Genomic DNA, 12,484 nt, shown 5'->3' with positions numbered 1-12,484 from the left:
ATGGCATGTCTAACATGCCTGGGCATTTTGTTCAGCATTGACTGAGAGGGAAGAATGTTACCAGCTGAATCACTAACACTCTTCCATGGAGTTCCTTGTTATATGATCATGTGGTTTCACCCATCCCTGTTAAGGGTGCTGTTTCATGAAGATTCAGTGAAGAGTATTACAGCTGCTCAAATATCTCTTTTTAAGCATTGTATTAAGCCAGTGACACACAGGCAGCTCTGTCCCTGTGTTTCGATTCACTCCAAGTAACACTTTTCATTACTTCTAATTTTTCCTGATCACCCTGAGGTTCTTCTATTAGTCATGAAAGTAGTACATGGGAATGAGAGGGTTTTCTTCATTTTTTTAACACATAGAAGTACTTTAGTCAAAGTCCAGCTCTACTCCAAAAACCAGGGAGAATTCTTCTGCAGTAAATCTGCTCTTTCTGTGATGTTGGGAATTACATTCAGCTAATTTATTGAGAAGTTTAGGCTATTTTCAAGTTACTGGTTTTGGAAAGTCAATGGCGAAAATGAAAGTGCTAGTATGTTCACTCACTGTTGTTCTGAGGCAGTTTGTGTTTTTGTAGAGGTGATGCTACTGATATGCAGACATGGCACAATGCTGTGCTGTGCGGTGAAACACCTTAAGCATCTAGAAGGTGCAGAAGAGCACACATGTCCAAGCACAGACCTCTGCCTGCACAAAGCACTGCACTATGGGTGCAGTCTGGCACATACAGCATGAGACTTCCCCTGTGGTGACCAGCATATCACAGAAAAAGCTCTGCCAGGCAAACACAGCTCATTACCCTGGGCAGGAAGATGCACCACTAGCACTGAGCTGCTTCTAAAAGGTAAGACATTTGCTCAAAACTTGGTCAGGGATCTCCGTGTTGCTTTTCACTATGCCATGCTGACGTGCTCTAAGTCTAGTTCAATGTGTGTTGAATTCAGTATTTCTGTGATGTGGTTCAAGTTGCAAAAGCACAAACATGCAACTGCTTTGCAAAAGGGAAAATGGTGATCGGTACAGCCTTGTCGATCTTTGTTGATGGATGACAGACAAAGAACAAAACACAGCTACCAGACACAAAGGTAAATCTACTGAACTAACAATTAATTTAACAATCATCTGTGGTCTTGTGATGCAGGGACTAGTTTGGGGAGGGATTTTCCTATTTTATTTGCAACGTCTCTACAGTTGGCAAAGAGATTAATAACATAGACAAGCATGCCATACATTTAACTGATGCTTTTCAGACAAAACACAATGACAACCTGAGCTATTTTCAGGTGTCACATTTTGGCTCTTCTTTGTGATCAGTGGTAGCCATTTCACAGAAGTTACCTTGTGTTTTCTGTAGAGATCATTGTAGAGAATTCGGAAATTCTTCCTTGTGTAGCTGCTCCGATAAGCTCCACCAAGGAGGTACTCTATCACCAGCCCAATATCAATCAGTGATATCTTGTAATCCAAGGAAAGGGTATTCTGAAACACCAAATGTCACAAGCCCATGATTCTATTATATACAACATTCAACCATGTCAGAGCCCTACTACTATGAGATGAGTCTGGAAGAAGGTGCAACTGACAGTTCCTGCCTCTGTCCAGAAAGTGTACACACTAATTAGGCATATGAAACTCCCCTAGGAGGGAGAACACAGGCACATCCACATTTTCAGCCTGAAAAGTGTGACATCTAACAGTCCACTGCACCCACATTGCATAGGGAAGTATATTGCAATGTTCACAAGACCAGCTGCATTCAATACTGAGGGTAATGGTTTTTCAGGTTAATCACCAACAGCCAGAGAGACTGATAAAAAATCCTCATAACAAGACAAAACTAGCATGGTATGATTTGTTCATTGAACTAGTTCATTAATTAAAAATTAAGTGGATGAAGCAAGTATTTAGTGTTGTAGAGTAATTCCTGGGGACTGGTAATATCTTGTAGAGGCTAAAGACTCATGACAGATAGGACAGCTGCTGCACATGCATTAGCTGTACCTTCTGAGCGTTTCACCACTGCTGTTCAAAGCACTGTCCTCCAAGACACAAGGTTTCTGACAAATTCTCAGAAGAACAGGTTATCTTCCATGCAGATTTTAAAGATTATTGGTAAAATCTTAAACCACAACTCTTGGAAGTGAAAAATGGGCCTGTACATAGATGGAATCAGAGGTGTTACATATTCCTAGTGATATATGCTTTTCAGGGTGTGAAAAGTAATTTTCTTCATTAGACTGAGGTTTTTTTCAATGGACTTTAGTGGCAAGACTAAGTGTAGCCAGCTAAGGCCACCCAGCACTGGGAAACAGAAAGCATGAAGATGCTGAGCAGTCTGGTGCAAAAACACATCTCACAGGATAGAGATTGCCAGCTCTGTCATTGAGTTACACAAGTATTTCTGACTACCTATATTTCTAGATATTTCTCTGCACTAGAAAGTGCATTTTATCCTATCAGTGCTGACTCCAATGTATCTCCATTCAAATGCAGCAGCAGCAAAGCTGGTCACACTAATGGAGAAAATATAGAATCATACTATCACAGAATCATTAAGGTTGGAAAAGACCTCTAGGATCATCAAGCCCAACCAACAACCCAGCACCACCAGGCCTCTTAAACCATGTCCCAGGTGCCATGCCTACACACTTTTTGAACTCCTTCAGGGACAGTGACCATCTTTCTGGGCAGCCTGTTCCAATGCCTGACTACTCTTTCAGTAAAGACAGTTTTCCTAATATCCAATCTAAACCTCGCCCGATGCAGCTTGACACCGTTTCCTCTTGTTCTATCACTGGTGACCTGGGAGAAGAGACCAAAACCCACCTTTGCTACAACCTCCTTTCAGCTGGTTGTAGAGAGTGATAAGGTCTCCCCTCAGCCTCCTCTTCTCCACGCTAAACAACCCCAGTTCCCTCAACCTCTCCTCATAGGACTTGCTCTCTAGACCCTTCACCAGCTTCGTTACCCTTCTCATGACATGCTCCAGCACCTCAATGTCTTTCTTGTACTGAGCGGCCCAAAACTGAACACAGCGTTTGAGGTGCAGCCTCACCAGTGCTGAGTACAGGGGCACAATCACTTCCCTACTCCTGCTGGCCACACTATTCCTGATACAAGCCAGGATGCTGTTGGCCTTCTTGGCCACCTGGGCACACTGCTGGCTCATATTTAGCCAGCTGTTAACCGGTAACCCCAGGTCCTTCTCCACCAGGCAGCTTTCCAACCACTCTTCCCCAAGCCTGTAGCATTGCATGGGGCTGTTGTGACCAAAGTGCAGGACCAGGCACTTGGCCTTGTTAAACCTCATACAATTGGCCTTGGCCCATCAATGCAGCCTGTCCAGGTCCCTCTGTAGAGCCTTCCACCCTCAAGCAGATCGACACTCCCACCCAGCTTGGTTTCACCTGCAAACTTACTAAGGGTGCACTCGATCCCCTCATCCAGATCATTGATAATGATATTAAACAAGACTGGCCACAACACTGAGCCCTGCGAAATCCTGCTCATGACTGGCTGTCCACTAGATTTGGCTCCATTTACCACAACTTTCTGAGCTCGGCCATCCAGCCAGTTTTTTACCCAGCAAAGAGCACACCTGTCCAAGACATAACCTGCCAGCTTCTCTAGGAGGATGCTGTGGGAGACAGTGTCAAAGGCTTTGCTAAAGTCCAGGTAGGTAACATCCACAGCCTTTCCCTCATTCCATCCATATTCTGAAATCCATGGTCATATCACTCTGGTGACTGTCCTAGCTACTGTGTTATCATATTTAATAAGACTTCAACTGCACAACCGACTTACAGAGCACTTATGCATACTCACAGAAGCTCAGGTGAAAAAGCATTTTCAGCATTTGGACCTGTTTACAGGTCCCAAGGAAGTTTAGCTTACCCAATGGCATAGAAACTTTTGAAACTGTGCACCCATTTTCTACATAAATTCCAGAATCCATTTCAAGTGCCAAAAGCTTCCCTTTAGATCACACCCTGAGATTTTCCAGAGTGTTCTGAGACGTAAATATGTCATAGGTTTCAAGAGATGGGTCATATCAAGGAGTAAATAATTTCAGTATCTGTGAGAAACATAGATTTCTTAGCCTGGAAAAGTTCAATGTATTTTCAACACTGAGATCTTCCAGATCTGTCACATAAATTAGACTGCAAATATGTCCATCAGTATGTAAAAGCACAGAAAATAGCTTGCTATCGAGACCAGAATTCCCTACACCTATATACAGAATGGGATTGACATGAAAGTCATCCACAATAAGAAAATCATACCAGAAATCCCACTACTTGAGACCACAGAAGTGTGCAAACAGTCAGACTCACCATTTGATTTTATCTTAGCATTCATACCCTGGAAAGAATTAGCCAATTAATCTAGTTTTGGATCTAGCCATCTCCTGCAGTGGAGACTAGATGCAGAAAGAACAGCTTATCCCTTCCTGGCTAAGCAGTGCTGTGAGGTACAACAGATAACAGAAACATGAAATAACTGTGTAGCTAAATAAGAAGGCTGCCACTAAACTAACAGAGCCAGTGCTCCATGCAGTAGTCATCCACTGCCACCTTCTGTTCTCCCAGGCAATGCAGCACTTCAAAATAATATGTCTTGTCAAAATATGTTACTGCTCAACACCAAAATAATTTTTTAGCTTTGGGGAAAAAAAGAAAACCTTAAAGCAATGACCATAATTACTGCACTAATTCACAGAGTCTTTTGTACAATCACTTCATAATGTCACTCTAGAAACCTGAGATAGAAAGCCTGATCTACACAAACAGCTTGACTTTGAAATTAAGGTACAGGACCCTTGGGAGCATTCAGTAGCAGTATGTTAGTTAATTGCTTAGGGGGATCAGTGGGATGACAATAAAACTAGCAGATATAGGAGTGTAGTAACAAACCCATCACCCCTATTCCTAGAATTCCCCTGTATTACCTAATAGCAGTGTGCCAGTGGACACTGAAGTTCTAAGCTACCATTTTTGCTCGCCAGCCTTTCCTATGTCTATTACCTGTTTCACATCTCGAACTAAGTGATGCAGAAGTAGATTTGATGGTCCTTGTTTCTGTGGTGTGAAAAGAAAAGACAGTGAACAAACGTGCCACTCTACATTAGAAAATCAATATGGTAAAAGAAAGCAGCTAAAAGATCTTTGGGATAAGCTACTGTGATTCAGATTCTCCCCACTCAAACTCTCCCACAAACCTCTTCAAAAACTTTCAACACCAATCTACACCACCTCTACTATCTTAAATCTTGACATATTGTAGAAAGAAGTTCGTATCCCTTTGGCTAAACAACCTATAATTTTCAGCAAGGCACGCACATATCACATACCAGATTAAAATCAGAACATATTTTTCATGAGCTTCAGGTGAGTACTCAGTCTGGTTCATGTCAATGAATTGAAAACAAAAAGCTGAGACACCAATCCAAAAATCCAACATTACAATAAAAAATTATCAAAACCTGTTAATTTAAATTTATTTTTCAAAATGCTTCATAAAAATGTGGCCTAATTATCCATTCTCTAAAGCAAAAGAGTATTTTTTCTAGGCATTCTTATCTAAAGTTGTACACTGGGATTTCAAATACTCACTATATTGTAGAGTTCTTCCAAACGAGATATGGTAAGAAAACGGTGCATGTTCACTCCATGCTCTATTAACAGTTTCACAAAATCCACACGGTCCATCACTAAAGCATCCAGCATTGCCTGTTCCAAGGCACCAACCTCCAGAAGGACAGAGATGAAGGAAAAGCTTAGAAAATTATCATCTTCTTATGGAAATAAATAAAACATTCCTGAACAGCTAGGGATCTCTTTATCACAATGATTGTCTTTACTTATATTTAAAGCACACAGTACAAATGAAAAATATGCTGGTGAAAGCATCTCTGTAAAAAATCCAACAGATGGGGTAAAACTGAGTCTCCATAAACCCAATGTCTGTACAGACTTCTACAAATCTAACTTATAACCAGACTCTGATAATACCTTCCTTACTCTTTAGTTCACTTCAGAAGCTAATGTATGATAATGCAAGGGGTGGAGGGAAGCCTTTCTTTTAAGACATATGACAAAAAACATTTTAAGGTACTGTATTTCAAGATCTCTCTATAGAACTTGAAGTTCTTTAAAGCAGACTTCTTTTCTTTTTCAAACACCACAAAGCAGAGCTCTACCTACAACAGCGTCCAAATAGTGAAAGCACTCCACTCACAGCACTTGCACAGAGCTCAGCAGGATTTCTACATGCAAAATAGTGAAGAAGTTGGACATATAAGGTTCATATAAATCCATAGAAAGACTTTCTGCAGAATACATGTGCACAGAAAAAGCAGCAGGGCGAGCAGAATGAGGACATTGGCACACTAATGGGGCAGATGCTAGTGCTAACTAGCACATAAAGTTAGTCCTTTCCATGGATGTATTTACATTTGGTGGAAGTGATATTAAAAGATGCCCAATAAATGTTACAGATTTGTCACACGTGAAAAGAAAACTTGTGCAGTGTTCCTGAATTACTGGTGTTTCTTCCAGAATTATCTCAAAATTACCATTCTTGTATTAAATTTCCTCCAGCAGTCATTCCTTCCGCTGGCAGCGTGTCTAAAGAGGTTTAGACAGCAGTCTAGTAACTACTAGAACGACATTCTTTGTCATAAAGCCCATCTGACACTGAGTTGACATTTAAGCAGAAACATAGTTACAGCTGGTTACAATCTTTACCTTCTGAACGTGTAGGACCAGAGTTCAAAAAGAAATGGCCACAATCTGTGCATAATTGTGCATGTTTCCTTAAAACACTTAAAAAAACAGAAAAATACTAAGACTGCATGGACAATCACCTAAAAATTGCTACCTAAATACCTGATTCAAAATTTGAACACACAACCACAATAACCATGCACAAACTGTAGACACTGACAATTGCAGGTCTGTCAGACCCTGAGAGTCAGAGGGCTGCTGCTCTTTAATTAATAAAGTAACAAAGTCAAAACCAAACTTTAAAACTGCAGTTGTGCATGTTGGGGTTTTTTTGTTTTGTTATTTTTTTCTTCCTTCTTTACAATGCATGAATAAAATACTGTTCTTTAAGAATTTTTTGCTGTTTAGTCAAAACAAAAAATTTCAGGAATACATGTCATTCTAATTTTTGCTTGGAGAAGCAGCAAGAGATGTAAGGCTTGTTTATTACGAGCTCTTTGCATCTTTCTTGAATGGGAGAACGTACTCATTATTTGACAGTGACTTTTCATTCAAAATGGTGCTGAACAATTGCACTGAAATAGATATGAACAAGTACATAGATCTTTCTCAAACATATCAGAAGCAGATGACAATGACTAGTGGGACTGCCAGTGAATCTGTAAGGACAGAGGATGATCAAGTTATAAAAGAAACACACAAGGAGATAAGGCTATTGCAGAAATGGTAAATTAATTCATTGCCTCACTGCTCACTACAGAACATGTTAGAAAAGGTCCTACATTAAAGCTTTACTTTACAGTAGACAAATCTGAGGAACTGTGTCAAATTGAATTGTCAGTAGAAAAGATTATAGAAGTAATCTGTAAAGTGGCAGCAAATTGTCAGGACCACCACCAGCTCTTAGGAGTTCCCAGGGAGTGGAAGTACAGCTGAAACCAGCCCCTGTAACAGCAGAATGGAAGATGGTAGAAAATATGCCAATTGTTAAAAAAGACAAAGGAATGTACAAGTTGTCAAAGTATGCCATGTCAATACAGTTAAAACTTTCCAAGGACAGATATAATGAAACTACAATAAGGAATAGCAATAATAGCAACATGGGTAAATACAGTAGAGTAAGAGGAAGCAAGGCAGTTATTTTGTAGAATGAAATCAGAACTCTGCCAGAATTTTGGCAGGGACAATGAGGATGAGGCTGTCCAACTGATACAGTACTTTTGTACTGTCTACTATCAAAAGCTTTTGCATCCCCACAAAAGCTTTTGATGATGGCTTTTTTTGAAGGACTTCTAAACAAATTAATCTGTCACAAGGCAAAAGGTCCTCCAATAGTTTAATAACTGATCAAATGGTAGGGAAAAAGATAGTGGTGGGAGACCAAGAAAAACACACTTACTGAATACTGACTTGACAATACCTGCTGATGATACAAAATGCTCATCATAATAAAACTGCTTGGGAAGAGGTGCAGAAAAATCTCATAATATGGGCTAACCAGCCAAAAAAGCAGGTGAAATTCAGTATTGGTAAATGTGAGATAATGTGCATTTGGGAAACAACCCTACCTGCACATTGGTCTTGAAATCAACTCAGGAAAATTGTTAATGGACATATCTTCTAAAAGCATGAATGTAGTTTGGATATAAGTTGGAAACAAGTAAAAAAGGCATACAGACGATTAGGATTTATACTTAGATGAATACAGAGTAATGCATAAAATAATATTATTTCAATAAATATCTCATTAAGAACTTGAATACTGGGTACAGTGCTGATCTGCTTATCCCAAAGGATGACTTTAAGACCTGGAAAAAGTACACAGAACAGCAGAGAAGACTGTCAGAAATATCGAAAAACTGAACAGAAAACTGAACACCTTGGGAAAGCCAGGAGTAAAGTGGCAGAGACTATACAATAGTTCTCTAAAATCTTCTGTGTCAAAGCAGCGGGAACTAGGAAAATGTTATTGTTTTTTTTCTACACACATATAATCATAGAATCATTTAGGTTGGAAACGACCTTTAAGATCATCGCGTCCAACATTAACCTAACACAGACAAGTCCACCACTAAACCTTGTCCCTAAGCACCACATCTATATGGCTTTGAGGAATACATGTCCAGAAGGACCACTGAAACTGTTTGGAAATGCTAGCAGAGAAAACTACAGCAATTTGAGATATCAACTCTTCTCTAGGGAAAGAAATGTTTTTTATTTTTCATCTGATGCACTCTGCATTTGTTGAATACTTTGCAATTTTAAGAATAATGCCTCTCCAAAATCAAAGATGATTACTCCAGATGACTGACCCCAAGCATCAAATTATTCCTTAACCAAAGCCTGAAAAATGCAAATCATGGAAAATTAGGCTTCATAATGAAGTGTAAAGCCACTGTGAAAATTAAAAGATAATAGTACCTTCCAGTGTTGTCCATAAACCAATATGTGTTTCTTGGCAATATCTAGCCGGTTCCAGGCCAAAGCCAAATCTAGCTGATCTGATGCAGACATATTTGTACCTAGGAAACAAAAGCAAAGGACCTAGCAGTTTTCACACATTGATGTTACTCCTTTACTTTGGAAAGGTAAGCCAATGGGACTGTACGTCAGATGAAAACAGGTCATATTCTTAGAGAGGTACCTTTCAAGAGTGCAGTCAGGATTGCCAAATCAATGTCCTGCTGATCTTCTGACTCCGCATCAAAAATGGTTATCTGTTAGAATTGCAGAAGTATACTATTTGAGGTGAGGCAGAGAATTCTGTAGTTATTTCTTCTTGGTAAGGGCTGTGGTAGATTAAATCATGCCTATTTCAACACAAATAATGGCAAAGGCCCAGACATGATTTTCCTTTGTTTGAGACAGAAAATGTAGCATTTTGCTTTTTAATGCAATGGCATCCCAGGCAAACCAGCATCAATCTACTGCATAATAACATGTTTTGATTTCCTTTTGATTAGTCTTTAAAGCTGAGAAATGTAAAAATGCAACATGATTGATATCTACTCAGTTTTCAACTAGAAAACAGACACTCAGATAAAGTGAAACAGAAAGTAATAAATACATACTGGGTAGTTTCCATCCTAGTGATCATTCCTACAATAGTCATTATTCCCATAACAAATAGTAGGTACTCCATCATATTTCAAAAGTTGTGGCAGACTGGTGATGATCCCAGTGACTGGAAAAGGGGAAACATAACCCCCATTTTTAAAAAGGCTAAAAAGGAAGACCCAGAGGCCTACAGGGTTGTCAGTCTCACCTCTGTGCCCAGCAAGATGATGGAGCAGATCCTCCTGGAAACTATACTAAGGCACATGTTAAACAGAGAGGTCACTGGTGACAGACAACATGGCTTCACTAAGGGCAAGTCATGCCTGACAAATTTGGTGGCCTTCTCTAACAGGGTTACAGCATTGGTGAATAAGGGAAGAGCAACTGACATCATCTACCTGGACTTGTGCAAACCATTTGATAGTGTCATGCACAACATCCTTGTCTCTAAGATAGAGAGACATGGGTTTGATGGGTGGACAGCTCAGTGGAGAGTTGCGGTCAATGGCTCAATGACTGGGTGGAGACCAGTGACGAGTGCTGTCCTTCAGGGGTCCATACTGGGACCAGGATTATTTAACATCTGTGTCAGGGACATGGACAGTGGGATTGAGTGCACTCTCAGCAAGTTTGCAGATGACACCAAGCTGTGCAGTGTGGTTGGTACTCTAGAGGGAAGGGATGCCATCCACAAGGACCTTGATGGGCTACAGAGGTCGGCCCATGTGAGCCACATGAAGATCAACAAGGTTAATTATAAGGTCCTGCACATGGGTTGGGGCAATCCCAAGCACAAACACGGGCTGGGCAGACAATTAATTGAGAGCAACCCTGTGGAGAAGGACTCGGGGGTACTGGTGGATGAAAAACTGGACATAAGTTGGCAATGTGCGGTTGCATCCCAGAAGCCAGTTGCATCCCATGCTGCACCAAAAGAAGCATGGCCAGCAGGTCAATGGAGGTGACCCTGCCCCTCTGAGCTGCTCTTGTGAGACCCCACCTGGAGTGCTGTGTTCAGTTTTTGGGCCCCCAGCATAAAAAAAGACATGGGGCTTCTTGAGCTGGTCCAGAGAAGGGCCACCAAGATGATCAGGTGGCTGGAGCACTGCCTGTATCAGGACAGGCTGAGAGAGCTTGGGTTGTTTAGCCTAGAGAAAAGACTCTGGGGAGACCTTATAGCAGCCTTCCGGTACTTAAAGGGAGCCTACAGAAAAGTTGAGGAGGGACTTTTTATCAAGTAGTGTAGTGATAGGACAAGGGGTAATGGTTTTAAACTGAAACAAGGTAGACTTAGATTAGAAATTAGGAAAAAATTCTTTACAGTGACGGTCGTGAGACACTGGAACAGACTGTCCAGAGAGGCTGTGGATGCCCCATCCCTGGAAGTGTTCAAGGCAAGGTTGGATGGGGTTTTGAGCAACCTGGCCCATGGCAGGGGGGTTGGAACTGGATGATTTTTGAGGTTGCTTCCAACCCAAGCTATTTCATGATTCTATGGTTCTACTTGCGAATGAGCACCTGAGCTGCTAAACATGCCAGCACATTTCAAAAGTACATTTCAGTACTCAGAAACAACCTCTAACACAATTTTATGAGTAGATGAATGAAGGGAAACATTTATAAATGAAAAATAAGACACTAGTAGAGAAGGAAAAAAGTAAGAATTACTTGATCTTTCCTGTGAAAACAAAGATGTCTGGCCTTTTACTAAAATCAGAAAGGTTGTCATTTCATAAGCAACCACTGGGACTGGAGATTTTGACTGAACAGGTTCTGTTCAGTCAGAACCAAATATATAAACTAGCACAGACACCTTTGTGTTATCCTTATATTAGAGGTATCGCCATTACTTCCGCAACTTCTGTGCCCATGCCAACCCACCACAGAAACAGCAAAAAAGATAACAGCAAATGAAGACATCCTAAACTCTGAGCATGAAGCCCACTCACAGACTCTCTGTGCTCCATGCATTCCATCAGAATGTGAAACAGGTGACTGGACTGTTTCTGTCCCAAGCTAAATGTGTTTTGAATCATCACTAAGACCTCCTCCTTCACTTGAGGGTGCAGCTCCCTGGAAAACAGATATACAAGCAAAAATATTTTTAGCTATTTCTTACCAGCCCAAACGACACTTCAGCATAAGAGGAAACTTGTGCTAAGCAGAGACATATGCTATTATTTCTACCTCTCTATTGACTTATTCCTGCCTTCTTTCAACAAAACAAACCAAAGGTATCCCATAACATAAATTATTATTCACACAGGCATTATTTCTGACCATACATGTATACCACTGGAAATAGGACAAATGAAAAAGTTAACAATTTTCAAAAGATTATCCATGAATATAGAGCTAAAAATCACCAAAAGTTTAGAAAACTTTTTCTCTATTTCAATAATCATATAGGGTTAAAATTAAATTCCTCATTATTTGTTCATTAGGCTTCATACCTCTCCCATCTTTTTTCCCATCAGTTATCTTTCTGTTAACCTTTTTATCTTATTTTCCTTTTCTTTTGAAATGGCAGGATTTTTTTTAAAGATCAAAAATGAGGAAGAAAAGCAAGTGAAGGAAAAAGTTCTTAATACACTAGGGAAATATACCACTCCCCCCAAAAAATAATTAGAAAAGATAATAAATAAACCAGTTAGAATATAAAGTTTATTAAATTGTTAATTTTTTTAATTGGAAAGAAC

The 12,484-nt window shown here is 40.2% G+C and overlaps 1 protein-coding gene across 9 annotated transcripts in view; it reads right to left on the bottom strand.

The window, feature by feature from the left end:
- TRPM6 (transient receptor potential cation channel subfamily M member 6) overlaps positions 1-12,484 on the bottom strand; it is a 97,619-nt gene that overhangs the window by 50,596 nt on the left and 34,539 nt on the right. For all 9 annotated transcript variants that reach the window (XR_010370752.1, XM_064439392.1, XM_064439390.1 and 6 more), the window contains 6 exons: positions 11,735-11,858; positions 9,373-9,445; positions 9,150-9,250; positions 5,616-5,750; positions 5,028-5,081; positions 1,342-1,482 (listed from right to left, as the gene is read on the bottom strand). Coding sequence is in view for 8 of the 9 variants with exons in the window: in XM_064439392.1 (XP_064295462.1) it covers positions 1,342-1,482; positions 5,028-5,081; positions 5,616-5,750; positions 9,150-9,250; positions 9,373-9,445; positions 11,735-11,858 (628 nt within the window). In the remaining variant the exon portion in view is untranslated. The remainder of the gene's footprint in view (positions 1-1,341; positions 1,483-5,027; positions 5,082-5,615; positions 5,751-9,149; positions 9,251-9,372; positions 9,446-11,734; positions 11,859-12,484) is intronic.

The sequence above is a fragment of the Phalacrocorax carbo genome, chromosome Z (genome assembly GCF_963921805.1).
Source record: "Phalacrocorax carbo chromosome Z, bPhaCar2.1, whole genome shotgun sequence".
Classification (NCBI taxonomy): domain Eukaryota; kingdom Metazoa; phylum Chordata; class Aves; order Suliformes; family Phalacrocoracidae; genus Phalacrocorax; species Phalacrocorax carbo.
Note: the sequence above shows the minus strand (reverse complement) of the source record. Positions and strands in the feature narration are given on the sequence as shown.